Genomic DNA, 25,421 nt, shown 5'->3' with positions numbered 1-25,421 from the left:
GGCGCGGACCCGGAACGCCACCCCGCCCCGCAGATACCGGAGAAGCTCTGGGCCCCCTTTCCCGCCACCCATGGGGGGGCGCCGCCTTGCTTGGCCGGTGCCTGCCAGGCGAGGCCGCGGGCGGGACCGGGGAAGAGGGCCGACCCCTCGCACCGCCTTGCTCCTGCGCCCCGGAGGCGCCCCGCTCCAACGAGGCCGCGGTCCCGCCGCAGAGCCGGGCTCACTGGCGGGCCCGGGCCGGGGCACGGGCGCTCCGCTCTCGGGGGCAGCCGCGCTCCCAGGCTGCAGACAGACCCCGGCAGCTCGCCTCGCTTCACGGCCAAAGCGCGAGCCCATCGTCCCCCGCCGGCGCCGCTCCGCAGGACGAGCTCCGGAACCCGCCTCGGTGGCGGCCCGCGCGGCCAAACCGCCGCGCCCGCTCTGCCCGCCTCGCGCTCTGTGGCCGGGGAACGGAAGCTGCCCCCTGGCGGCCCGGCGGGGAAGCCGCTTCTTCCTGCCGCTCCCGCTCGCTCGCCCGCTCGCGCTTCCGCCGCCGCCGCCCGCCGCCGCCGCCATATTGTCTCCCCCCGCGGCAGGCTGAGAGAGGCCGCCCCCTCCCCCCAGGAGCGGACCCGCGAGAGACCCGCCCGCCCTCCTCGTCGCCGCCTCTCGCGCGGCCCGGCGAGGTAACGGGCCGCAGGGGAGCCCGGGTCGGGGGGAGGTCCCCGGGAGTGGCGGGGAGGGGGCCGCGGTGGAGGCGGCGGGGCTGCGCGGGAGGCCGTCGGGGGCGGGGAGGCGGCCTTCGCAAGCGGCGCCCTCCCTGCAGCGGCGCGCTCGCGCTCCGGCCCGATGCGGGCGCCCGCTTGGGGAAGGCCCCCGCCGCGGGGCAGCGACGGCCCCGGCTCCGGGCCGCTGAATTCGCGGGCTGCGGGCGGGGCCGGCGGCTCCGAAGTTTTCGGGCGAGGCGGGTCGGGGGCTCTTCGGGTGCGGGGAAGGCGCGCTCCGCAGAGAGCGCGCGCTGGAGCGGGACCCGCGCCCCCCCCCGTGGCAGTTTCCGGGGGACTTCGGGCCGTCGCGCTCTCGCCCCCCGGGATGTTGTGGAGGTAGAATGACGGGAGACCCCCCGTCCTGTAAAGGGCCCCATATAAGCGTGGGGGCAGGAGCTCTGGCCGGAGGAGGGTTGCCCGTCCCTTCGCGGATCTTCCTGGCCTCGGTCCTCCCGTGGCTCCCGGGGGGAGGACTGGCCAAGAGCCCTCCGCCCTCCGGCAGCCCGTCTCAAAACACCCCGGCGCCTCTCCAGCCCCGTGGTTGTAAGTCAGACCCGAAACCCTGGCTTTTCTGCTGTTCCTGCCCATCTCGTTCCACACATGTAGCCTTGGGGGAGAAGGGCATCCTTTTCTGCGCAGCCCCTTGGCCTCTGCCTGAGCCTTACCCGTGGTTAAACCGAGATAATCAGCCCGGCTTCCTGAACCCCGGCTCCACGGCCTGCGTTCGCAAGGCTAAAATGCAGGCGGCTAGTTCCCGATGTGGATCTGCGTCCGCCATAACGCCCTGGTTCACATAACACACCAAGCCATGTCGCTTTTTGCTTTGTTGGGCTCAGCGTGTTGGGTTGTGTGAAGGCGTACAAGCCGTGGCCTGGCACCGTGTGTGAAACTCTTTTAACGCATAGCTCCAAATCCCAAAGCTTCAGTTAATTTGAATTTCGTTTGCATTAAGATTGCCCTGCTTCGGTTCAGATGCTTACTGGGCTTCTCTGAATCAGCCAGGTTGGCTTGGGATTGGGATAAGGCTGACCTATATCCTTAAGCTTGTTGCATCCATAGATATTCCGTCTGCACACTTCTTCCCTAGGGTTCTTAGGAAGCGGCCTCCTAAGGCAATTCAGTTCCCTTTGAATTACTCACCTGGCCTGGTGTTATCATTCCCTGTCTTCACCAAACAAGTGCCTCCTGACTTACTTGATTGCACTCTGCTTCCTGTACCAGCATGGTCATTGGTCATGTGGCTGCGGGTGATGGGACATGCAGTCCAACCTATCTGGGGGCACCAGTTTAGGAAGGAGAGTCCTGAAGCATCTTGGGTCCTGGCTCTTCCCTGTCTGCTGCCCCTTCAGAAAGACCTTGGAGACGGAAGCCCTCGTTCCCACATACACAGAAAGGGTTCTGCCTCCACGCTAAAGCCTTTCCTTGGTCGTCTCCCTGCTGCTCTTGACTCAGGATAGCAGGAGAAGGGTGATGGCCCTCCCTAAATTGGCCATTCATTAAGAAGCACTGTTTTCTGTTATTTTTGTCCCTGAACCTGCTGGTAATGTAGTCCTTGTGTCCACTGAGATCTGTGAAGATTTCATTGTTGTTTTCTTTTGTAAGCAATTGGCTTTTAGCATCTAGCTTGATCTGGTACCTTTGTCCCTATCTAAGACCCATGTTCACATATGCTTCTGGATTTATCTAGCTCCTGGGCCCTATCTGGAGGAAACTTTAGGATTCCTATAAAATTTTGTTCGCTTCTAGCTACTTGTGAGTGATGTGTTACATTTTTAAATTGTTGTTATTACCATATAAGTTTTTGTGCTAAGCATGCAGGAGAGAAGTGTAAAACAAATATTTGGGGAAGGTGGAGAAGATGAAAACCCATGGAAATTATTTCCTGTTGTTTCAGGAACAGGGCGATGCTGTAACCGAATGCCTGGATTCTGGGAACCTCCTTTGGTTTTGCTCCCATTGTGCCAGATGGGACCCTGCTGCTGACGGCGTGGGAGCACCCTGCCACACCCGAGCGCTGCGTGGCCAGCGTCACCCCCCAACCCTCCTCCCTGCCTGGAATGCTGTGTGTGCCTTGCTCTGCCTCTCGCAGGGCAGCGCCCAGTGGCATTGGGGCTACAGATTAAAGCAGACTCGAGGTACTTGTTTCTGCTGCTGTTGATGACCTGAGTCCACAAATCTTTTCTCCCTGAGATTTGGGGACCTGTGTCTGTGTGCAGATGTGAACTCCTTGTTTGCATTCTATTTATTTTTATCTCCTATGCATGTTCCATGAATGATCTTCTCTAGGTGGTCATTACGAAAGTGGAATGTAAGAGCAGCTCTCCAGGCCGTGAATTCAGAAAGGAAAGTGCTATGTTTACTCTGGCATAACTGTGGCTTATGGGGATCTGTGCTGTGGCTTATTCGTGTGGCTGGGTGCTGTGGTTGTTGTCTGTCCCCTGCCTGGTACGCTGGATGTTCTTGAAACGTTGGCACAAACATCCTGACTGTACAAGCAGTTCAACAGGAGAACCATTGGCTTGGCAAGACGCTGGAATCCTGTGATGGGGGCTTTTTGTGCATTCTCAGGACGTGAAAGAAAATTCACTGCAAAATGCCCATTCAGAACGTTTCCCTTCATTAAACAAATAGCATCTAGTTATGCTTTCCCATCCAAACTTCCTAAGCATAATATAATCAGAATGCTGCATACCGTTGCTTTGTGCCTTCTCTTCCAATTTGAAGTTAAGCTTTAGATTTTAAACTGCACTGGAACTCTTCTCTCTTTGTTGAGCTGTGCAGCCAAAGCTTCTCTAAGCACCTTTATGTTTGCAAGACATATTTTTAGCACAGTGTATATGTACCTCTCTGTGTTTCTAAATATCACTCTCTGTGTTCCAGATAACCTAGCTCAGTGTTTCTCAACCTTAGCAATTTTAAGATGTGTGGACTTCCCCCCAGGGGAATTCTGGGAGTTGAAGTCCATGCACCTTAAACTTCCAAGGTTGAGAAACACTGATCTAACCACTACTATCTAGAATCAAGAAAGTGCTTTTAAAAATTGGCCAGCAGTTTCTCTCTCTCTGTCAGTCTGGCAACTGGGTCTTCTCTGGCTAGTAAAACCTCTTATCTCCCATCTCCTTCGCCAGAGGCAACCTGTGACAGGTTGACCAGGACCCACAGTGCCACCTGCTCTTCAAGCCTTCAGCAGCCCTCCCCAGCCTTGCCCTGTTCCACTCCTGGTCATTCTCCAACTAGCAAGCCTCCTGCAGTATAAATGCTGCACGATCCATTATAGATTTGCCAGCTATCTTTTTAACCAATACCAATCTTCAGCAGCCACCATCAAACTTGGCAACTTTTAAGATGTGTGGACTTCGACTCCCAATTGACATCATTTTACTTCAACGTTTTAAAATTGCCAAGTTTGAAAACTACTGTTCTGGATCCATGCTAGTCGCCAACCGCCATGTATCTCCGTCCGGTTCTGTCACCCAGTCCTCCTTCCTAGAGTTGTCTAGTAATGGCAGGACTCCCCCTCCGATGCCAGCCCAATGGCCCTTCTTCCCCCGTGGGATCATTTTCCTCAGAGGAATCAGAGCTAATTGAGCTTCTCTTAGAGTTATTACAAAATGCTAAAAGTTACTGGTGGATGTGTGGACAGCCAGCCAGAAACCATGGCTTAGTATAGGTCATCATATAATAACGATACTTATTAACTGTATGTGCTGCTCAACTCCCAGTGACTCTGGGCCGTTTACAAATGGTTAAAAACATTTAAAAACTGCAGGGCCCTTCAAAACACAGTAGGGTGGGGGCTGTTTGAATCTTGGGGGGATATATCCCCTTCTTTTTTAGAAGAGCCCCAACGTTTCATGGAGGTCATTAATGATTTCTGGGCCAGTTTCCTGTCTAGACAAAAAGCTGGGAACAGTAAACTGCTGCTTTCCTGACTAATGTTGCACCTCAAACCTGCGTGGCTGCAGCGTAGGGTACCAGTGTGTAAGACTCCTGCAGGTGTTTTTCGCTTTTTCTAGGCACAGGAGTGGCTGAAGGTCTGTGGTTACTGTGAATTCACATCCACACAAGAAATCATGAGGCTTTCCCCTGCTTGCTTCTGAGCTTGAGTCTGTTTCCCTGTGGTGGTGTCGCACATCCCTTTCCTTGGTATAAGCTGAGTTGCTCCATCAGAAGCACTCGCATATGGAATATGTTTGACCCTCTTTAAGATACTTGATTTTTGAGATTTGATTCTTGGCTTTGGAATTACACCTCTGGCCCTGGGATGTCTCACTGGTTTGAGATGGGCAGCTATATGTATCAAACAAGCAAGCAAGCAAACAAATGCTAACCTGGAACCCTGCGGTGCCTTTTCTGCTTTCCAGGCTGCGGAACTATCCTTTGCCAGCTCTTCTGCCCTCGTTCTGACTTAGGATGTCCTTGAACCCAGGACCTAACTGGACCTGGTAGGACTTGCAAAAATTGTTCAAGGACTGTGTCCTCTGTCTGATTCAAGAGTTCTGGTATCAGGTGGCAGCCATTTAAAACGTGAGTCCAGTAACCTAGCCCCTAATTCCCTAACTCCTCCTCCTGGGCCATAAACATAATCTCCGGCCCTCTGACAATATATTTCATATAAATCGATCTATCTGGGATTGCATCCTATTGCTGCAGAATCACTTAATGTCCTAACCTTCCGCTTCTCTAGCTGACAGGCTAGAGGATGCGTTCAGTGCTTTACCAGTGCAAGTCTTGCTACCCGTTCCTGCTTTGGTTATCTCCGTGCTCCTGCAGAACTCTTAAACCTCACCAAAAAAATTTACCCCCCCTCCCTGGATGGATCTTAATCTGTCAAGGCACAGAAGCTACAGCAAAGGAAGTGACAGTTCCTGTCCCCTTTCCAAGGGACTGGGATTAAAGCTTGCATTCATCTCCCCATCTTCTCACTGCTGCCTGGGCAGTTCTTCGAACAGCAGAACTCGACCTCTTGCCCCCTCAGGTAGAGCTGGGGTTGCCATCTCCCACTCCCCTTTGTCTGGAAGGGTTCTAGCACCAATTTCTATGGTTTGGGGGTGGGTTTGTTTAGAGGCTGGAAAGTCTTTGTGGGGGACTGAAGCTTGGAATTTGCAATGAGCATGGGGTTGGACTTGGCGGTAAATTTCTTTTTCTGTGAGAGTAGAGGGGCATACAACTATATACCTTGCCACTGGGGTAGGGTATGAGTGTGGATCTGTGTATTATATTGATTTAATTGTGCAGAATCCTATAAAATTGGATTAGTACCCTTGAGGCTTGTCCGCGCAGACCTCAAATGTCATGTTGAAAAACCACCCTGTGGTAGATAAGCCCAAAAGCGCAAGCCCAGGTCAACACGTTCAGCTACTGGGTGCTGTCTGTGCTGTGCAAATGTAGGCGTTGTGTTTTCTTAGCTTTCTGCGGCTTCGCTCTGATTACGTGCAGATACGAGTTCTGTCCAGGGAAAGGAAATGAGAATGGGAACTTCAAAGAAAGTTTGTGGAAGTTCTGCTTCTCCTGCCCTCTTGCTCTGGCTTTGGTTTGAATCTCTGTGCGTGTATCTACATACGTGTCTTCTCTGGCGAGAACGAGGCGTAGGAACCTGCTGTCCAAACAGAACTTAACCTTGGGCTGCCAGATTCCTTTCTAGAGCACCGGCTGTGAACTCTTGCAGAGCGGGTTTCCGGGCACTGCTGTGTCACTGGGTATTGCGGCAACCGAGGTGGTGCTTCACCTGATCCTTGTCACTCCAGGGAGTGCTTGGCTCAGCCAGTGGAATTTCCAGCCTAACCGTTGGGAACAGGCACTTCTCTTTGGCAATCCTGGCCTTTCCTGGGTGTGAAAGGGGTCTTTGTAGAGCTCTTCCTGAACCTCTTCCGAAGTCACAACCCACCACATCTAGGGGTTGATAACAGGTTGACTGACACTTGCAGGTGTGCCCTGATGTCCCACATGCCTGGTGGCCTTGGCCTCATCACTCCCACGGAAGATGTGACGAGAGGATCCCTCTGCAGGCTTATAGTGCATGTGTAAAAAGGCTCATCTGGTCAACTCTTGTTTCTGTAGCCTGATCCTCTCTGCTGCAGTTGCAAGGAAAAACAGGCTTTGGGAGGAATGTGAATTATGATCTGGTGCTGCTTCATACATGGGTGCAGTTCTTGGCAGTGACTGTGACCTCCATCCTTGCAGAGAAGCAAGCTGCTGTCACGAAAGCCTGAGTCCTAGTCTTACGCTGCCATTTCTTTCCCTTTGCAACCTTGACGGGGCATCAGAGCCCTGCCAGCTGGTTCTGCAGCGTAAGACTAGGACTTAGGCTTTCTTGCATGCTCAAGAGCGGCCAAATATATTAAGAATTTGCTTTGTAGAGAAGAGGAGGTTCAATGGGAAAGAGGATATTTGGAGTAGATGAGGGTTCAGGAGCTCAGTCCTGGAAAGGAATAAGCAGGGAGATGTTATAGACTGTATCCCTGGCAGAAGGCTGACCCTCGAAACAGAAATGAGGAGAGACCTTGGAACTTAGTGCTTTCATTGACCCAAGATTAGCATGGTAAGCAAGAAAAAGGTGGCTCTGTAAGCATGGATCCTGTGACCCCCGTCTCTGGCCTGGATTCCTCAGAACAACCATTGCAGGAGCAGCAGCATCACTGGGTGGGCTGGCGAAGGGCCAAGAGGTGCACAGAGGTGCCCTGGAAGGAATAACCTGCCCTCTGAGCTGACTTGTGGGAAGCTTGAATCTCCTGGCATGGAGCCCGTGGTGATGGTCTGGGAGAGTCTTAAGCCCACCCAGCTACATTTGCTTCTGCTGGGCCTGCGCACAGGAATGTTTCTGACCCATCAAGATGCTTGACCACAACTAAATTCTTGCTGCCTGCCTTTAGATCTTGCATTGAACTTTTGATTCACCCAACTCTGTTCGCTTATGGTGTCCGAATTTACCAGTAAAGATTTAATCTTTGGTCTTTGGCAAGGGGAAGAGTTGAGTGTTCAGGGATAAAATACTTAAACTATACTGGAACTCCAAATTGGGCTGCCTGCGGCTGTTGCAGGGAGAACCAATCCTGCGGCTCAAGAGGATACTTCTGAGCTGCAAGTTCTCCGGGATGGCTGCTCTGAATTGAAAGGAAACTGCCGTGGACAATCTCTGCCTGATGCGTATCGTTGACAGAGGACACAGATATTCATGATGAGGCTCAATTTTCTTGCACTGCTTTCAGGGTTCCCTGCTGTGTCTGGATTAGGTCTAAAGGGTCAGCAACTGCAGAAGATTTCATTCTCACCTGTTCCTTAGAGACTTAGTTTTAGAAATGGATTAGTTTGAAGCAGGAACATTCATCAACATCTATTATGGAGTCCGTAGAACTCTTTTGTTTGGAGAAAAGTGGGTTCCTCCATTGTTTTTCAAAAGCGATTTTGGCAAAGTAGAATGTTGCTGAGAGATAAGGATATTTCTGGTGGCAATGCCTGTTTTATTGTAAACCGCCCAGAGTCCCTCCTTGGGAGGGAGATGAGTGGTGATAAAGTTCGATAAAATAAAGCAAATTAATTAATAAATTAATAACTACTCTAACATCCTGATGCAGATGTTGGAAGGTGCTCAAGTAGATAGCACTAACCTCATACTTACTGCCATCCTTTGAAGTATCTTTGTGCAACCAGTTCCCTCCCCCCTTCCCCTCTTGAGTGAAAGCTGAAGATCAAGAAAAGCTCCACCCCAGCGTAGTAGAAGAGCATCTCCTCCCTGCCTCCAGTCTGGAATCCAGAATTACCTAAGTATGTACTTATTTGGAAGACAGCATCTCCTCTCCAGCTTTTTGACGTCTTCAGTAAAATAAAGATTGATGAAGATAAAGGTGGTTTAGTTTCATATTGAGCTGCTCCAGGGCTAGCCTGCTTCTGATCACCTGGAGATCTAGAAGTTTGATCTAGACTCTTGATAACTATTTGAATTGCAGTGCCTTGGTAGATGCTTCTCACACACACACAAACTGCACCCCAAATTTCTAGAGGTTCCTCACCTGTCCTAGACTCCACTCTGTGTTGGGTAGCAGGCTTGGAGGTCCAAAGTCTCAGCATCTCCATGATTTTTTAAATACGTAGTAGAACACTGCGGCTTCTTCTCAAGGTTCTACAGCTCTCTTCCAGGGCAAGTTCTTATGCTTGCCCCACCCATGTTAGGCTGTCATGATGCCCATGAATTTGATGTGTGGAGGAGGCAGGGATGCTTCCTTCTTCTCATGCGATTCTTGCCCGGGTGGATGGGTAGTGGTAGCAAGCAGGTGCCCAGATGTTTTCACTTCAGTCTCTGGCAGGCAGAGGGTTCCTGCACTGGATGCTTTGTAGAAATAGAATGAATACCTATTCATGGAGAAGTTGAGAAAAATTGGACCTGTTCTCTGCTGTGTGGGTAGTAAGATTGCTGGGCTTTTATTAATCTGGAGAGGATTTGACTAGTGCAGCCCCACTTCCTTGAAGTGTTGCAGCCCAGGCACAGCGGTTGGGCCCTTCTTGTCCTCAAGAAAACTCCGGCTTCTGGAGTTCAGTGAGAAGGCGAGGGGAGACGTTGGGGCTGGAATGTTGGAAGAGCTGCTCCTGGGAGGTGGAATATTATGTTGGTGTGCCCCAACCATTTGTTTTTGACGATTTTTGGGCATTTTGGTTGTTAGGGAACAGTGTAATTTTATTTTTTATTGATGTATACTTCCTGCAGTTGCATTTTTGCAAGTTGCCCTGCCTTATAAGCCCATAAACAAACAAGACAGGGGAAGGCAGACAAAATCAAGGTTGGCTTTCCAGCTCTTAAGCATGGGGTGGCATTGCTTTGTCTGCTTGTGAGCAGTTGTGGCAGTCCTGGCATAGCTGTGTGCCATGAGGTTCTGAGAACTGGGCTGAAATCTGAGGCAGCGTCCCCTTGGGTGGAGGTGAGGGCCCCAGGCTCTTAGAGGAGGCCATGGCCACCCTTGGATTGTCAGTTTTCCAATCCTCGGGCTTCCTGTTCTGAAGGATGCTGTAGGTTGCTTTCCAAGGTGAAAAGGACTGTGGGGCACTGGCTGCCTAGGCCAAACCTGCTGGTCCTTCTGCCACTTGGTACAGTGGGGCTCAGAGGTTGCATTTCCCTCCGTCCTTTACTCTCCCTACTGACTGGCCCACCCAAAGCCCCTTTCAGGCTTCCTCCAGCAGCAGATGCAGCAACAGATTCTTGGTCCCACTCGGTTGGATTTGCTTCTCCATAGTATTGGAGAGAAAGACTTTCCTTAAATGCGCTGACTCGGATCTCCTTAACAGGTAAAGGAAGATCATTTGGAGGACTGATCTTCAGATAATAAACCCTTCCAAATAACAAGTGTTAAAGGGAGAGGACCACTCTGGGGAAAGGCCAGAGCTATCAAGGGCTTGGTCAGGAGGGCAAGCCCGCTGTCTCCCTGTCCTGCGTGCTGGGGAGCGTGGCCCGGAGTCCCTCTTGCCTTCCTGCCTTGCTGGTGGTGCTTCGCTTCGGCCTCTCTGATGCTGAGGGTCTGATTAAAGACAGCCGCCTTTGCTTTGATATGAGTTCAGGGTTTCTCTCCAAGGTTGCTGTTTCTCATTTTCTGTGGGTTGCATTTGCTCACCTGCAGATTCTGCCCTTGAGCTGTGCAGAGCTGCCACGGTGGGGCTCGTCTCCGGGGTGTCATCGGTCAAACTCTGGCTTCTCTCTGCCTGTCGCCAACCTTGCATGAGGAGGAGCTGCTAGCCGATGTTACCCTGGTGGGATGAAGAGGCCTTGTTTGGTCAGGGAACAGCGCCCAGCCAAGACCCATAAGCCACTGTTATATTTCAACACAGGGTTTCGCCTTCTGTCGGTAGCCAAGGTTAGCTGGAATATATACCCTCAATTATCATAGCTCATGGGATCCTCCAGGGGTTTGTGCCCAAAATCCAGATGTGAGGACATTCAAGGCCACCTTTGGTTAGGGATTCATGTCAGAAAAGGCCGCATAGGAGCAAAGTTCAGCCCTTGTGGAAATCTCACCAGCATCTTCCTGTTGAGTCAGGGAAGGGAAATCCAGCCAAGACTGCAGTGGGCTCATTAGGGTTTGAGGACGGGGGGTGAGTGGGCAGCAGGTTCTGGATCTCCACATCGGAAGAGGCCCCTTTGTGGCTTAGGTTCTAATCTCTCTCCCCGTGGGTCCCAGAAGCCCTTCTTCATTGGGCTGGGAACTGTTGCTGCACAGTGAGGCGTGCTGGCTCTCGCTGCAGTCTTGTTCCAACCCGGGCTGCTGAAGCCACGTGCCGCTCTCCACCCTGGCAGGCAGTTAGCTGAGCTTCCTGGTTCTGCAATGGCTCTTCAGGGCCTTCCCTTAATTGCTGCAGAGCTTCAGAAACCAGAGAGCTCCTTTCTCTCCTTGAAATTGGCCTCCAGGCGGAGAATATGTGCATTTGATGCAATGGGGAGGTGTTAAGGTCAGCGAGCCTCCCCACAGGCCTCTTGGGAAGGGAGCCAGCCCCGCTGCTGCACAACTGCTTTTTCTCCAGTGGAGGAAGAGGAGGCCTGAAGGCCCAAGGAGAGAGAGAGAGAAGCGCCCAGCCTGCCCTGTCAGCTTGGGAGGGAGAGGCCACCGTCTTCACTCCTTCCTAGAAGCTCGAGGCTTTACACAGCAGAGGGTCTTCCTGGGGAGGCAGATCTGGGGAACAGCCAAGGCTGAAACCCCAGAGAGCTGCCCCCAGCTGACGCATCAATACCTGGCAAATAGCGCTGAATTGTTCGTCCTGCTCTCTTCCCTGAAATCCCCTTTCCAGGCAGCCCCAAATCTGAAGGGAGATTTGGCTTTCCTGGAACTCCGTGCAGCTGCCTTTGTTCTCAGGAAGTGCCAGTTCCTCCTGCTTCAGCTGGACATGCTCAGAATGCTCCAGGCCGCAGAAGGGAGCGATGCCGATGTGTGCCTGGGTGCCTTCTCTGTTCCCCTGGGCTTCTAGGGCAGCACTTCTCCATTGCAGCGAGTTTAAGATGTGTGGACTTCAACTCCCAGAATTCCATTCTGGGGCTCTTTTCCTTGTGAGCCAAAGGTCCCTTCCCTTCTAGGGAGAGGGACAAAGTAGTTCTGCCCTTGTTCTGCTCTTTCCGTGCAGGTGATTTATTTGCTTGCTTGTTTCAGAGCAGCGGTGGTGCTGATCTTCACTCTGGGACAGCATGTCGGGCCCGGTACCAAGTCGAGCGAGAGTCTACACAGACGTCAACACGCAGAGGCCCCGCGAGTATTGGGACTACGAGTCACATGTTGTGGAGTGGGGGTAGGTGGCAGTGGGTTCTGCAGAAGGTTGACAGCCCGCCCCCCATCCCCCCCCAACTGGGCCCTGCCTCTGGAGTAACAGGCTTTTTCTTGGGCTTCCCCTGCTCTGTTGACTGGTCCAGGAGCAGCCGCACCAGCCTCCCGGCTACGAGACTGGCCAAGGTATGGGCAAGCTGCAGAGGCGAGAAAGAAGGCTGAGCCCGCATAATTCTGGGGTGGGAGCTGGCCAGGCTGGGTCTTCGTCTGTGTCTTGGCAAAGGCCATACAAAATGGTCCAGTCATCTCCCCCCCACCCCCCGCCCCGCATGGCAGGCAGTTCAAAATCATTCCTGGCCACGGTGTTTATCTCCTTGTGGGTGCCAGAAGGGAAAGCCCCTGGGGTGACCAGAGAGGCCTGCAGGATTGGGGTGGTGGCCAGGGGGGAAAGGGGAGGGTGTTGTGGGAATAGTGAGGGGACATTGAGATGTCCAGTAAGGAGCCCCAGGGAGTTGGGAGGGACGTGCAGGGCCTTGTCAGGATATAGAGCCACTGAGCTGGAAGAGGCCACGAGGGCTCCTGAGTCCAAAGAGGGCTGTCCAGGGTTTCTTGAGACCTGCTGTAGTTTGGCCAGTGGCCCAGTTATAGCATTTTTACTACTTTTTTTTTTTTTTGAAAAAGATGAGTTTGCAATATTTAATCAACAAAATACGCTCTTACCAGCAAAAACTGATAAAGCAGCCAACTGTTTAAAATAAAAAACAAGAATTACGTTAGCTGGTAAAGCCAAGAGGCAATCTAGGCGCAGAGATCCGTTTCCAGTCTGCTGGCAGAGTGTTGCGCTGTGGTGGCCTGCCTGAGCCCAAAGGAAGCCCCTTCCGCAAAGCAGGAGGCACTGCGGAGAACGGTCGCCTCCACGGAAGAGCTGACTGGCCGCCAGCGAGTGACGGGAGGGCCCCTTCTCCAGCTGTGAACACTGATTTAGGTCTGTATGGAAACAGGTAGCTCCTTAGACAAACTGGTCCTGAGCTGCTCTGGGGCCTCGTGAGACAGTCACAGCCGCTTGGAAGGCCACACAGAGCCCTGTCCCCAGGCATTGCCTCTGCGTTCTGCAGGGACTCCAGCTGCAATCTTTGCACTCTTTCAAGGAAGACCTGCGTAGAGCAGTTTCAGAAATTCAGTTTTGAAGTTACACATAGAGGATCTACTTCTAGCAGAGTTGCTCTTGTCCAGGCAGGCCATAGCTGTACCAGCTGAACCAGCTGAGTGTTACTAGATGCACTTGGCTGCCAAAGTGCCTCCTTCTCTAAGCTGATGCCCTGCGGATGCTGTTCAAAGCGCCGGCTAGAGGTTATGGGAATCGAGGGGCATCTGGCTGTGGAAGGCCAGCCTAGGCCGCTGAGAGACTGAATGTTGGCTTGTTTGCCTGGGTGTTGTAAAAGGCCATGTGACACAACAGGTGGGGGAGCCTTTCACCCTGAGACTTCTTGGGAATCGTTGGCTAATTGTACTTTTTCAGCTGAACCTAGCTCAGAGGGTTCTTGTTGATAAAACCAGGGCATCCTAAATTCCACCCTAAATGCCTTGAGGGATACTAATGTAAAAGGCAACTTGATTTCCTTTGGCTCCTTGGGTGAAAGACTGGAAAAGGAATTCAAGAAGAAGTAGGTTGGGATGGAGCAGCACAGAAATGTTGGTAAGGGATAAAAAAGAATGTCGGGCCACTGGGTGATCTGGATCTGCCCGGACAGGCCCTGGGGAATGAGTGAGCAAGTGGGCAACCATGAAGAGACCTTGCCTCCTGGGAAGGGAGCATCTGGCAACTTAATTTTGTTCTCTCTCTTTTCCTTTATTTTGACAGTAACCAAGATGACTACCAGCTTGTGCGGAAACTCGGTCGTGGCAAATACAGCGAAGTCTTTGAAGCCATCAACATCACTAACAATGAGAAAGTTGTGGTGAAAATCCTTAAGGTGTGTCAGACGGCATCTTCCTGATTGGGGTTGGGGTGTCTTCCAGTGTGGGATGTGCGTTCACCCGTGGCATGGGTGGGGAGGTCCTGAGTTCGTCACCCTTCTCTTGGCCACCCCCCATCTTCGCTCCCAAATGGGGATGATCATGACAGGGCTGCTGCGAAGGTTGCTGAGTTACTGGATGTGAGTGAAGGGTTCCACCCTCAGCTCCTACTGTGTGGGGTGCTGCAGGCTTTGGTGCTCTCCGTTCCTGTTTAACAACTGCTAGGGGGGACCATCCATCGCCATGGGGTGAGGTGTCATCCGTATGCCAACAATATTCAATTGAATCTTTCTGCCCCTGGTGAATTAAGCAATGCTGTGGGTGTCCTGTCCCGGTGCCTGGAGGCTGGAGGGGTCTGGGTGGGGACCAACAGGCTTCAGCTGAGCCCTGGCAAGACGGAGTGGCTCTGGGTTTTAGGGCCTTCCAGATCTGGGACTTTATCATCTTTGGGGCTGGATGACAGACCTGGTACGCAATCTGGGGGTCCTCCTGGACTCACAACTCATGCAGCCTTTGTGCAACTTCATGTTGTGTGCCCTTCCTGGATTGGGAGGCTCTGCTCACAGTCACTCATGCCCATGTCACCTCCTGATTGGACTACTGCAATGTACTCTACATGGGGCTGCCCTTGAAGAGTATGCAGAAGCTTCAGCTGGTGCAAAATGCAGCGGCGCGGGCAGTTATGTGTGCCCTAAGAGGACACGTGTTACACCGCTGCTGCGCAAGCTGCATTGGCCGCCAGTCTGCTTCTGGGTCCAAGGTGCTGGTTTTGACTTTTAAAGCCCTCCATGGCACGGGGCCAGTTATCTGAGGGACCGCCTCCCCCCGATTACGTCTGCCCATCTCGTCCGGTCTGGCAGGAGAGGCGTGCTGCGGCACCCATCTGCGAAAGAGCTCCATCTGACGGGACCCCGGAACTGAGCCTTTTCTGCCATGGCACCTGCCCTCTCGTCGGGAGCATCATCCCGACGTGAGGTTAGCCCCAGCGCTTCTGGAAAGTCCTTAAAACCTGTTTTTTTTTTTTAAACAAGCCTGGAGATCCTCTGGTAATAGGGAGCCTGCATGTTGGCTGTATTATATGTGACGTTCTCTGGCTTGTGGTCTTGTTTTTATCTTTGTTTACTGTTTTAATTGTTTTTAATTGGTTTTGTAGTAGGTTTTAATAGGTTTTATTGTATGCCTCCCAGGGTAACATCGTGTGAGGTTGGTGGCCATATAAATTTGACAAACAAACAGACAAAGAAACAAACAAAGGTGGAATGCTTTGCACTCTTTGCAATGCAGGTTTCGAAGTTAGAACCATTTGCCGTCTCTGGGCTGGTAACCGGGCTCTGACCAAGCCCAGCTCTGCTTTGCCAGTTCTGCCTGCAGAGCCGCTGCCCCGGGGGAGAGGAGTGGGTGGCCAGTGGAGGTGGAGAAGCAACTCCGTGATGCCACGCGTTCCCTGGGCACGATGTCTGAACTGAGCCAGAGGCTCAGGGCCCTGGGGGTGTGGAGATGTCCCACGGCGTGGTCCCAGATGGGCGGGTGAAGGCCATTTCAGGCACAGGCCTTTGACTTCCAGGGGTAACACCTGTGTCCCTTTCCTCAGCCAGTAAAAAAGAAGAAAATCAAGCGTGAGATTAAGATCCTGGAAAATCTCCGAGGAGGGCCTAATATCATCAACCTTCTAGACATAGTCAAGGACCCCGTGGTAAGGAGTGATGCTTTCCTCACCCTAATTGTGGACAGGGCGCCTGCAGGGCTGAGCCGCTTGGAGCTGGTTGACAGCCAATGTGAATGGGGGACCTGGTTCTGCCAGGAGCAACGTGGCTAGTCCTGGCAGGGGGATGCCTGCGTCCAGGGCACCTTCAGCACGCTGGGAGATGTAGCTTTCCAGCACCTGATTGGCTAGCGAGGAGGCTGCGGTGTGGCGTCTTCCCTCCCCCAGCCTGGGTCTCGCTCGAGGTGCTGCTGCCAGCTGTGCTGGTCCCTGCCCCCCCCCCCGACGGAGCAAGGCAGGAAACGCAAAGGGACGCCTTTCTGCTGCAGGCCCCTCCCCTGGCTCCAGGTCAGGCCCCCGTTTTGCACGCGGGGATGGGACCCTCTCTCTGTCTCCCTTTCCTCCCTAATGAGAATCAGACCCAGCCCTGCGTAGCCCGGGATTATTTTGAGGGCACCGGATGTGGGCCTGATAATTGGTTCGACGGGACACAGCTGCAAAGGAGAGATGGGCAGGAACTTCTCTCCCTTGTGGCTGTGTCCCGTAGAACGGGGGTCCCCAACCCCCGGGCCGTGGACCAGTACCGATCCGTGACCTGTTAGGAACCGGGCTGCACAGCAGGAGGCGAGCGGTGGGTGAGCGAGTCTCTTGCCCCTTTTTTCTCCCCGGATCGGGTCTTACATGGGGGGAGCAGTCTCCTCGCCCTCTCCCCCTTCTGCTCGCTGCCAGGATGGATCTGACCACGACGTAAAGTTTTCCCTGCCGAGCAGCTCAACAAAGCCGAGGTGCTGCTTGGAGGGGCAGGGGCGGTGGGGTGTCCCCCTCCCCTTCTCCCCCGGAGCACTGCCTGAGCGTGGGCGCACATTGCGAAGCCTTGCCCAGGGCGCGCCAGTGGGCAGATCTGCCACAGCCTTGGTGGGTGGCTGGTGGGCGACATCGATGCGGAGCGTCTCGGGCTCCGGAAGGGTGCGTTAAAAGCTGGCGGGGGCAGGCTTGCAGGATCACGAACGGGGATTGCTCCGCCTGGGGGAACTTGGCAGGGCGGAGGACAACTTGCACGGGGCACCCGCTTGGAGAAGCCACTGCCCTTGGTGCAAAGAGGGGAGTCCAGCCGCTGCTTGGCGCCCGTCCTTCGCTTCTGAGCCCTGATTGGCTCTCAGTCCATCTGCAGCAGCTCACCTTCTCTGCCCCCCCCGCAGGATCCCGAGGGGAGGCCTGCTCCCCTGGCCGCCTCCAGCTTCGCTTCTTCCTTATCGTGGCGGACCTCCCTGCCCAGGCCCAGAAAAGGAGGCTGGAGTGGGTAGTCCTGCCTTCTGATGGTGCCAAGCAGGGCCGCAACGGGGGGGGGGGGGCAAGCAGGGCATGTGCCCCAGGTGCCGCACTGGGGGGGGTGCCAAAATGGGCGCAGAATCCATGTTTGCCCCAGGTGACACAGACCCTAGTTGCGGGCCTGCCTCCCCCCCACCGCTTGGTCCGTGGAAGAATTGTCTGCCAAAAGGGTTGGGAACCGCTGCCGTAGAAGAAGCACAATCGCCAAAATAAGGAAGGTGAAAGAAAGAAGGGAGCACTGCTTTCCGTGAGGCGGTTAAACCTCTGTTGTCTTGTTTTGTTTCCACTCTCTCCCCTCTGCCTCTGAAAATGTGGCGCTGCAGTCCCGGACACCCGCCCTGGTTTTTGAGCATGTCAACAACACAGATTTTAAGGTGAGAGGATGCTGGCTGGGTGTGCAAGTCGAGGCGGCTTTGAATGGGTCTGGAGGATGGCTGGAAAAGCTGCTTCCGTCTTGGAGCCTGTCCTGCTGCTTAATTGTTCCCTGAACTGGGAGGAAGGAAGGGCTGCAGGTTCCGTGAACTGGCAAGGAGGGGCTCAGATTTCACTCACAAACAGGGTAGCCAAACTGGCAGTGGGCTGAACTGCGTCCCTGTCCTTTTGCTCGTTCAGCTTCCATATTAAGTCCCAGGGCTGCACAACATTGGCGGGGGGAGCAGGGCACTCCGTGTTCTGGAGAGGGGAAGGAGCGACAGGCCCCTCCCCAAAGCGAGGCAGTTTTGGGCGTGAAGCAGCGCAAGAGAAGTGGTGCCATTAGCAGAATGGCGCCTCCTTTCCAGATTCTGCATTCTGGTGAAGGGGAGCACCCCAAGAGGCCAGCGTGGGCCTGCTGGTGACTTCCCTGTGATGATTTCTATTTCATGTTGCAGCGAGAGGAGGACCAGTGTGGGGAAGGCATCTGGGTTAGAGCCTTGCAGGTGCCAAAGCTTGCTCTTAACCCTTGGACTTCCTTCAAATGGTCCTAAATCTTCATGGGTGGCTGGGGAGATACTCTGGCAGAGAGATGCATTTTTTATACACAGGGGCTCTTTGTGTAGTTAGGATAGAGCTTTGCTATTAAAAAGAAGTTGATCTGAGCCCAGAGGATGTTTTGCTAACTGCCCTTCCACCATCATCCTTCTTCCTCTTCCTCTTCCTCGCAGCAATTGTATCAGACGCTTTCAGATTTTGATATTCGATTCTACATGTATGAAATCTTGAAGGTAAGGGTTGGTGGGTTACTCTGTGGGAAGGTCTCCTCCTTGAGTACGGGAGAGACTGAGGGTGGGGGATGCAGCTTACCTTTCCCACCCGAGGAACCCAAATCCTTGGTCTCTATACCAGGAGTGCAGGATTGAACTGGGGAAGAGCCAGGAGGGGTGGATTTGCCACTTGTGCTTTCTGTACCTGGTCCTGCAGCCACAAAGAGGTCTAGAGCTCAGTTCAGGAGAATAAAAGACTTCTTAAGGCCTTGGGTTCAGTCCCTGGCAATGCCAGCTAAGTGTGGTGGACCTGGAGGGGGCTTTGAAGAACCATTGCAGTGAGATGAGATGGTAGCTGGCAACACTATAAGCCAGCTTTGTATGTTTGCAACATCTGAGCTGTGTTTGCACAACATGCTTACCTGGGACAAAGGAGCATGTCAGCACATGTGCAAGAAGCTAAACCCAGTCAGCACTGTGGTTAAGTAAATTAATTTTAGCCCCTGATGGCTCAGGGGGTCTTTGGTGCTCACTTTCCCTGGTCAGCCATGTAATTTGGAAAAGATGGAGCTACTCTAGAAACTTGGTTTTACTTGTGTGTGTCTCGCACACACGCACGCACGCATGCACAAACACAAAGTTCCCTTGGGCAGCTGGTATTTAGTTGCCTCCCCGTCTCTGCCCAGTTGAAGGAGAGATCCACATTCTGATCCCATCTGCAGGCATCCAACTGCTTTATAGATTGGGCTGGGCCCTTCCAGTGTGCCATATCCTATGAAATGACTCGGGGTTAAGCTGCTAGAAAAACCTGTTGTTCATATTTTAACAATTATGTTTAAGGCAGATTACTTATTTGCATAGAATGGAAGAAGCTAGCTAGCTAGCTAGCTAGCTAGCTAGCTAGCTAGCTAGCTTGCTTGCTTGCTTGCTTGCTTGCTTGCTTGCTTTCATTCATTCATTCATTCATTCATTCATTCATTCATTCAGCTGCCCATCTCACTGAACGTGACTCTGGGTGGCATATAACCAACCATGTCATAGCTGTTAAAAAAACCTTTGAAACATAAATAAAAGCAAGGTTGTGGGAGAAGAACATCCATCTAAGCGCAATATAACCATCGTGCCAGTTCCCCACGGGTTCCTCAAGGCTGCTGGAAAAGCCACGTTTTCAGGGCCTCCTGAAAGGCTAACAGGAATGGGGCTAACCTCCCTGGGGGGGATGATGTCCCAGAGGGCAGGAGCCACAGCTGAAAAGGCATGCCACGTGGGTCCCCTCAGATGGAACTCTCTAGCAGACAGGACCCGTGACATACCCCTCCTGATGGACCTGATGGGACAGGTAGATGCGATCGGGAAGAGGCAGTCCCTGAAATACGCAGGAGTGACTCATCTGTCCTTCCCTCCGAAATACGCAGCATTTCTGTCTGGTTATCCTTGGTAGACTGATCCTGGGCATGTTTGGAAGCTCCCCTTGGCGAGCCAGGCGAGGGATTCACGCGCTACCCAGCCGCTGCTGCCACTGTTCTCTTGGGAACCGGCTTCCCTGGGTGGCCCCAGCGCCTGCCCTCCTGAAATGAAGCAGGAGAGAACTCGTGGGCAACTGGCCTTCACTCAGAGCCGTGTGCCTGGACAGCTGCAGCAAGCAAGAATGCTCGGGAACCATCCGGGGTCTTGGTCCACGCACTTGTCTCTTTGCTTCCCTTCTCCCAGTTGCTGCAGCAGAGCGATCTGCCCCGTCCCACTTTTCCAGCGTCTCAGTGAATAATAAGATTACTTTCTACGAAAGGCCTTGGCTTCTTGGCCATCATGCTACAGAAAGGCCAGGCAGCCCAGCGCCTGCCCTTGGCCCACCAGCAGGGTCTTGAGCCGCCCCTCCACTTCCCGGTGCGGGGGCAGAGCCGGGGTTTTCTTCTCTGCCACCTCTCTTCTCCCGCCCCCACAGGCTCTGGATTACTGCCACAGCATGGGGGTCATGCATCGGGACGTCAAGCCACACAATGTGATGATCGACCACGAGCATCGGAAGGTGAGGTCATCTTTGAGGCCACGGTCCATAGTGTGCACAGAGTGCTTGGGTGAACCGAGCGCAGCACGGTGGTCAGCAGGCCCTGGTCTCTCCCACCGCCTTGCGTAAGGGGGCGGTTGGCTGTCCTGGGTCAGAAGGACGGGCCCAAGAAGAGAGCGGCTGATGGGAGGCCGGGACAGCTTGCGTCCTGGGATCTGGCCTGCTAAGGTTCACACAGGGACCCCGTTCCAGAGTTTCTTGGAGTGGAGCTCCCATCTCTGGGCTTGAACTCCTCTGGCGTTGGTGGCTTGAGCCCTTTGCCTGCTCCCACAGCTTCTGGCTGCCCGGTCCTCCTGTGGATCCACAGCGACATCTTGCGGGGGCTGGGGTCGGGGGGACATCCAAGCAGTTGTCCGTGTTCTGAAGTGAGCCCAGGTCTTCCCAGTTGAGCTCAGAGCCTTCCAGTCCCGGACCATGCTGGCTTCTGCTTCCGGATGCCAGTCCATGTCTCCCCTGATCTTCGGGAAGGAATGGAACAAGGAGTAGCTAGCTCCTCCCAAGAAAATTTGCTTTAGTGCTCAGAGGCTTTTTATTTTTGTTTTTTCAACCCCGCCCCCCTTCCACTTTCTGCTGCAGCTGCGCCTGATTGACTGGGGCCTGGCAGAATTCTACCACCCGGGGCAGGAATACAATGTGAGGGTGGCTTCCCGGTACTTCAAGGGGCCGGAGCTTCTGGTGGATTACCAGGTACGCCGGCAGCACAGAGCGCGGCCTGCCCGGGGGGAAGCTGCAGGGCAGAACCGCTCCTTCCTGGGTAGGTCACTTGTCCTCTGGCCAGGAGGGCGCCTGGCGGCGAGAGCCCCCTGGCGTGACGGGAGCCGGGTGCAGCCTTAGCATTGCTCTGCCACTGCTCTGCCCGCCTTTCCCAGTCCTCCCAGTCCATCTGTGAGGTGGGGAAGACCTTAAGCCACTGGGGCACCTCTGCAGGCAACCGGGGTGCCCAAGCAGGACATCTGGGGGAGGGGGTTGGTGGGAGTGAAGTAGGCCCCCTGAATCCAGAGGGCGTGGGGGGCGCACTTGGCCTTCTGGAGACACTTCTGCTGAAATGAGTGCGGGGGGGAGGGCGACTTGCAGGGTAAGAGTCCCTGCCTGGGTCGCTGAGCGGGGAAGGCATTTGTACCTGCCTGGACACACGCACGCACACGCACCACTTCCTGTTGCAGATGTACGACTACAGCCTGGACATGTGGAGCCTGGGCTGCATGTTGGCCAGCATGGTCTTCCGCAAGGAGCCTTTTTTCCACGGCCACGACAACTATGACCAGGTGAGGCCCCTCTGCTGGCCCCGCCCCCGCCCCCCGCCCCACCCCCCCGTGCCAGAGCCCTCCCCGGGCTCCCGCAGGGACAAACCGGGTCCACCCATCTGCTCGCCCTCCTGCCTTTACGGTCAGCTCCGAAGGAAGCAGGCTTAATACCTATGCGTCGCTCGCTTGGCAGCCATATGTATTTATTTTGCATTTATTTTATATTTTTAACTTTTAATTATAATGGTTTCAATGGTTTTATGGTTGTAAGCCGCCCAGAGTCACTTGTTGAGATGGGCGGCTATAGAAATCAATCAATCAATCTAATTAATTAATTAATTAATTAATTGCAGGCAGAGGAGGCGGCCTTGAGCGGGCGGCCCTGGGGTCGTCCACCATTGGCACAAAAACAGGCTGCCGGGGTGTCATCTCTGACCAGGGGGCTCTTCCGTTGGAGGCGAGAGCCGGCAGCCACTTGCTTCCCTTTTCCGGGGCAAATCTCTTGCTGCCATCCAAGAGGGAATTGGGACAATGGATGGAGAAGGCTGGGATGGCTTCAAAGAAACAAACACAAGGGTGCCGTGCTGGTTCTCTTCCTCCCTCTGGGGCTGATGGGGTGGTCCCCTTGCTTTGTGGGACCCCTCAGGGTTCGTTACTTTCCCTGCCCCCGTTTAACATCTCCATGAAGCTGCTGGGTGAGGTCATCCAGTGGCACGGGTGGGGTACCATCAGTACGCAGATGATACCCAGGTTTACATCCCCACCCTGGCCAACTAGGTGATGCTGTGGAGGCCCTGCCTCCGTGCCTGGAGGCTGTGGGGGCTCGGATGGAGAACAACAGGCCTCAACTCAACCCAAGCAAGACTGAGTGGTTTTATGTCCCCGTGGTTTGGGGGACTTTCCACCTCTTGTTCTGAATGGGGTTGCGCTACCCCAAACAGGACCTGTGTGCAACTTGAGAGTCCTCCTGAACTCACAGCTTCTGTTCAAGGAACCGGTGGCAGCTGTGGCTGGCAGGGCCTTTGCACAACTTTGTTTTGCATGCCAGTGGTGCCCGTTCCGGGGCTGGGAGGCTCTGCTCGTGGTCACTCGTGCCTTGATTACTTCCTGAATGGAGCACTGTAATGTACTCTAGATGGGACTGCCCTTGAAGAGCATTCGGAAGCTACAGCTGGTGCAGAATGCCGCTGTGTGGGCAGTTATGTGCGCTCCCCAATCAGCACACATTATACCTCTGCTCTGTGAGCTGCACTGGCTGCCAGTCTGCTTCCAGGTTCCATTCAAGGTGCTGGTGATGACCTATAAAGCCCCACATGGCATGGGGCTGGGTTATTTGAGGGACTGCCTTTCCCTGATTACATCAACCAGTCCCATGAGGTCCAGCAGAAGAAGCACACTCTGGGTCATGTGTGTGGGGAGTTCCATCTGGCTGGGCCAAGGAAGAGAGCCTTTTCTTCATGGTACCCACCCTGTGGAACGTCACCCCCAGAGATCAGATTGGCCCCAACTATACTAGCCTTTGACGTGGTTTTGCCACCGGGTTTGGGAATCCGGGCATGTGGTAGAACCTGCACAGTGGTTATGCTGATTGTCGGTGTTCTTTTTATACCTTGGCTGCTGATTGTATAGTATGGCTTTTCCGTGGTTTTACACATGACTCTTATATTGTACTTTGGTTTTTTTATATTGTTTTAAATTGTTGTAAGCTGCCCAGAGTCACGTACTTGAGATGGGTGGCTATATAAATTGAAATAATAAATAAATAAAATTGAGAGGAGTTTTATCTCCTTCCTCCATCTTTCATTGCCACATTCCTATAAAATGTTCTGCTTTGGGCTGTGATTGAGTGACCCCCTTTTCCTTTCTTGCTCCTTCCCCAGTTGGTGCGGATTGCCAAGGTGTTGGGCACAGAGGACCTCTATGACTATATTGACAAGTACAATGTGGAACTGGACCCCCGCTTCAATGACATTCTGGGCAGGTGAGCAGGGCCCTTCCTGTTTTGGCATTGAGGGACGGTTCCCATCGGTCGGCTGTGGGTAAAAGACTTCCAGGGTGTGAAAAATAGCCCTGGAAATCTCCCCTCCTCCTCCTCCTCCGGGGCAGGCATTCCCGCAAGCGGTGGGAGCGTTTTGTGCACAGCGAGAACCAGCACCTGGTGAGCACCGAGGCGCTGGACTTCCTGGACAAGCTGCTGCGCTACGACCACCAGACTCGGTTGACGGCCCGCGAGGCGATGGAGCACCCGTACTTCTGTGAGTAGTCTGGTCAGGGTTCCCCCGCGTACACCACCCCCTCGGATGGGCTGTTCCCATCGACAGAGCTCTGCCGTGCCCTTTCGGCTGCCTTTCCCTTCCGCAGAGGCTCCTTGGGGCCCTTCTGCTCAGCAAAGCTTCCTGGGCCTTCTCTGTCAAGTCTGTTCCTCCTCCCTGCCCACCCCATGCTGCCCTTTCCACTAAAATCCAGGATTGTTCTGCCAGGTGGGCTGCCCTCTCCCCTCCTGGGTGCCAAGGAGGGAGAAGTCCACCTGTATCACTGCGCCTTCTCTCTCCCTGCGCAGATCCAATTGTGAAGGATCCGGCCAGGCTGGCCTCCTCCACCGTGCTGTCGTCAGCTAACACGCCTGTCAGCTCCTCCAGCATGTTGGCAGGTAGGACCTCAGCCTCAGCTTGGTGGGGAGGGGCGTGCCAGCCAGAGCAGGGGGCGGTCTTGCTGTAGCCACTGTGTGCCATCCAGGGAGGGCTGATGAGGCCCTGGCTTCCCACACAGTCCCCTTGACTCTGCTCTTCCTTTCCTCCCTCTTCCCGTCCCCTGTGCAGGGATCGCCTCCATGTCTGCCTCTCAGCCGATCGGTGGCTTGGCCGCCTCCCCCGTCATCTCTTCTCCAAACGCTCTGGCCTCACCAGTCCCTGCTGCCGCCGGAGCTCAGCCTTGACCACCCGACAGCTGCCTCTGGCTTCAAGCACCACCCGGGCCACTGCCTTGCCCTCCTCCTCCTCACCCTACCTGCCCCCCTCTGCATGGCACTCTTGCCCATCCAGGGTGGGCAGGAGAATGGCCAGGCGGGGTGGGGCAGGGCACAGGGGGGTCTGCCTCTGGAATCCGGTTTTTCTGTTTGTTTCTGTTGCGTATGTCAAGGGGCCGAGTCCAGGCTGCTGCTGCCGCCGCTGCCACCACCGCTCTTCCTCCTCCTCCTCGGTGTGACAGCAAACGCGGACTCTTGTTCCAGGCAGGGGCTTCTCTGTGGTTCGTGTTGGGGCACGTGAGCTGCATTCTTCCCACGAGGGCCGTGGTTAGTGATGCAACTACAGTGTGGACACCTACGCGGAGAATAAAATTTATTTTCTATGTCCCTAAACGGGCAGGTGTCGGGGCAAGCTTCTTCCTGTTGGAGATGCTGTAGCGGGCAGGGCTGAATGCTCTGAGGAGATGGGTTTCTTTTGGGGGTCGGTCAAGACAGGGGTGCGAGAATTGCAGCGCATGAAGTCCTGGAATTTCGCCGTGCTGTCCATTTCCAGGCCTGGTCTTGGGCGCCTGAGGGTTGGGCACACGGGAGGAAGGGTCCTTTTCCATGCCTAGGATTTTGGCAGGGCGCCTCTGGGGATCGGGAGACCTTCTGCAGCGAGGGTGGCGCTGGCCCCGCCCTTCCCGGGATCGACAGCTGGGTGGAGGTGTAAGTGGGTGGCCCTTCCTGCCCTCCAGTTGGAGACTGCTGCAGCAGGGTGAGCTGGCAGGCACCCAGGCCTGGAGGTGAGGACCCCTGAGGGTGCCAGCACGGCAGCTCAGAAGATCATAAACCTGGGGAGGAACACTCACCCCCTTGGGCTGCCTTGGTGGCCCAGCCAAGCGCTCAGTCTGCCCCTTTGCCAGGAGGAGGCAGCGGATGGTGCTGTGGCCAGGCCTG

General features: G+C 54.3%; 1 protein-coding gene across 2 annotated transcripts; it reads left to right on the top strand.

Annotated features, from left to right (window-relative positions):
* The first annotated feature begins 546 nt into the window (after positions 1–546).
* Positions 547–24,875, top strand: LOC134494547 (casein kinase II subunit alpha-like). Of its 2 annotated transcripts, XM_063299794.1 has the most exons (14): positions 547–665; positions 2,641–2,881; positions 11,870–12,005; positions 13,842–13,953; positions 15,588–15,689; positions 17,351–17,401; positions 18,170–18,229; positions 20,151–20,234; positions 20,850–20,960; positions 21,437–21,538; positions 23,398–23,498; positions 23,624–23,772; positions 24,078–24,167; positions 24,337–24,875. In XM_063299794.1, the coding sequence occupies exons 3-14, from the start codon at positions 11,905–11,907 to the stop codon at positions 24,450–24,452; spliced, it is 1,179 nt and encodes a 392-aa protein (XP_063155864.1). In that variant the 5' UTR covers positions 547–665; positions 2,641–2,881; positions 11,870–11,904; the 3' UTR covers positions 24,453–24,875. The 2 variants fall into 2 exon arrangements, with proteins under 2 accessions (XP_063155864.1, XP_063155865.1); XM_063299795.1 differs by lacking the exon at positions 20,850–20,960.
* Positions 24,876–25,421: the final 546 nt, after the last annotated feature.

This window comes from Candoia aspera, chromosome 3, assembly GCF_035149785.1.
Source record: "Candoia aspera isolate rCanAsp1 chromosome 3, rCanAsp1.hap2, whole genome shotgun sequence".
In the NCBI taxonomy this organism is placed as follows: Eukaryota; Metazoa; Chordata; class Lepidosauria; order Squamata; family Boidae; genus Candoia; species Candoia aspera.
This window is presented reverse-complemented; position numbering and strand designations above follow the sequence as displayed.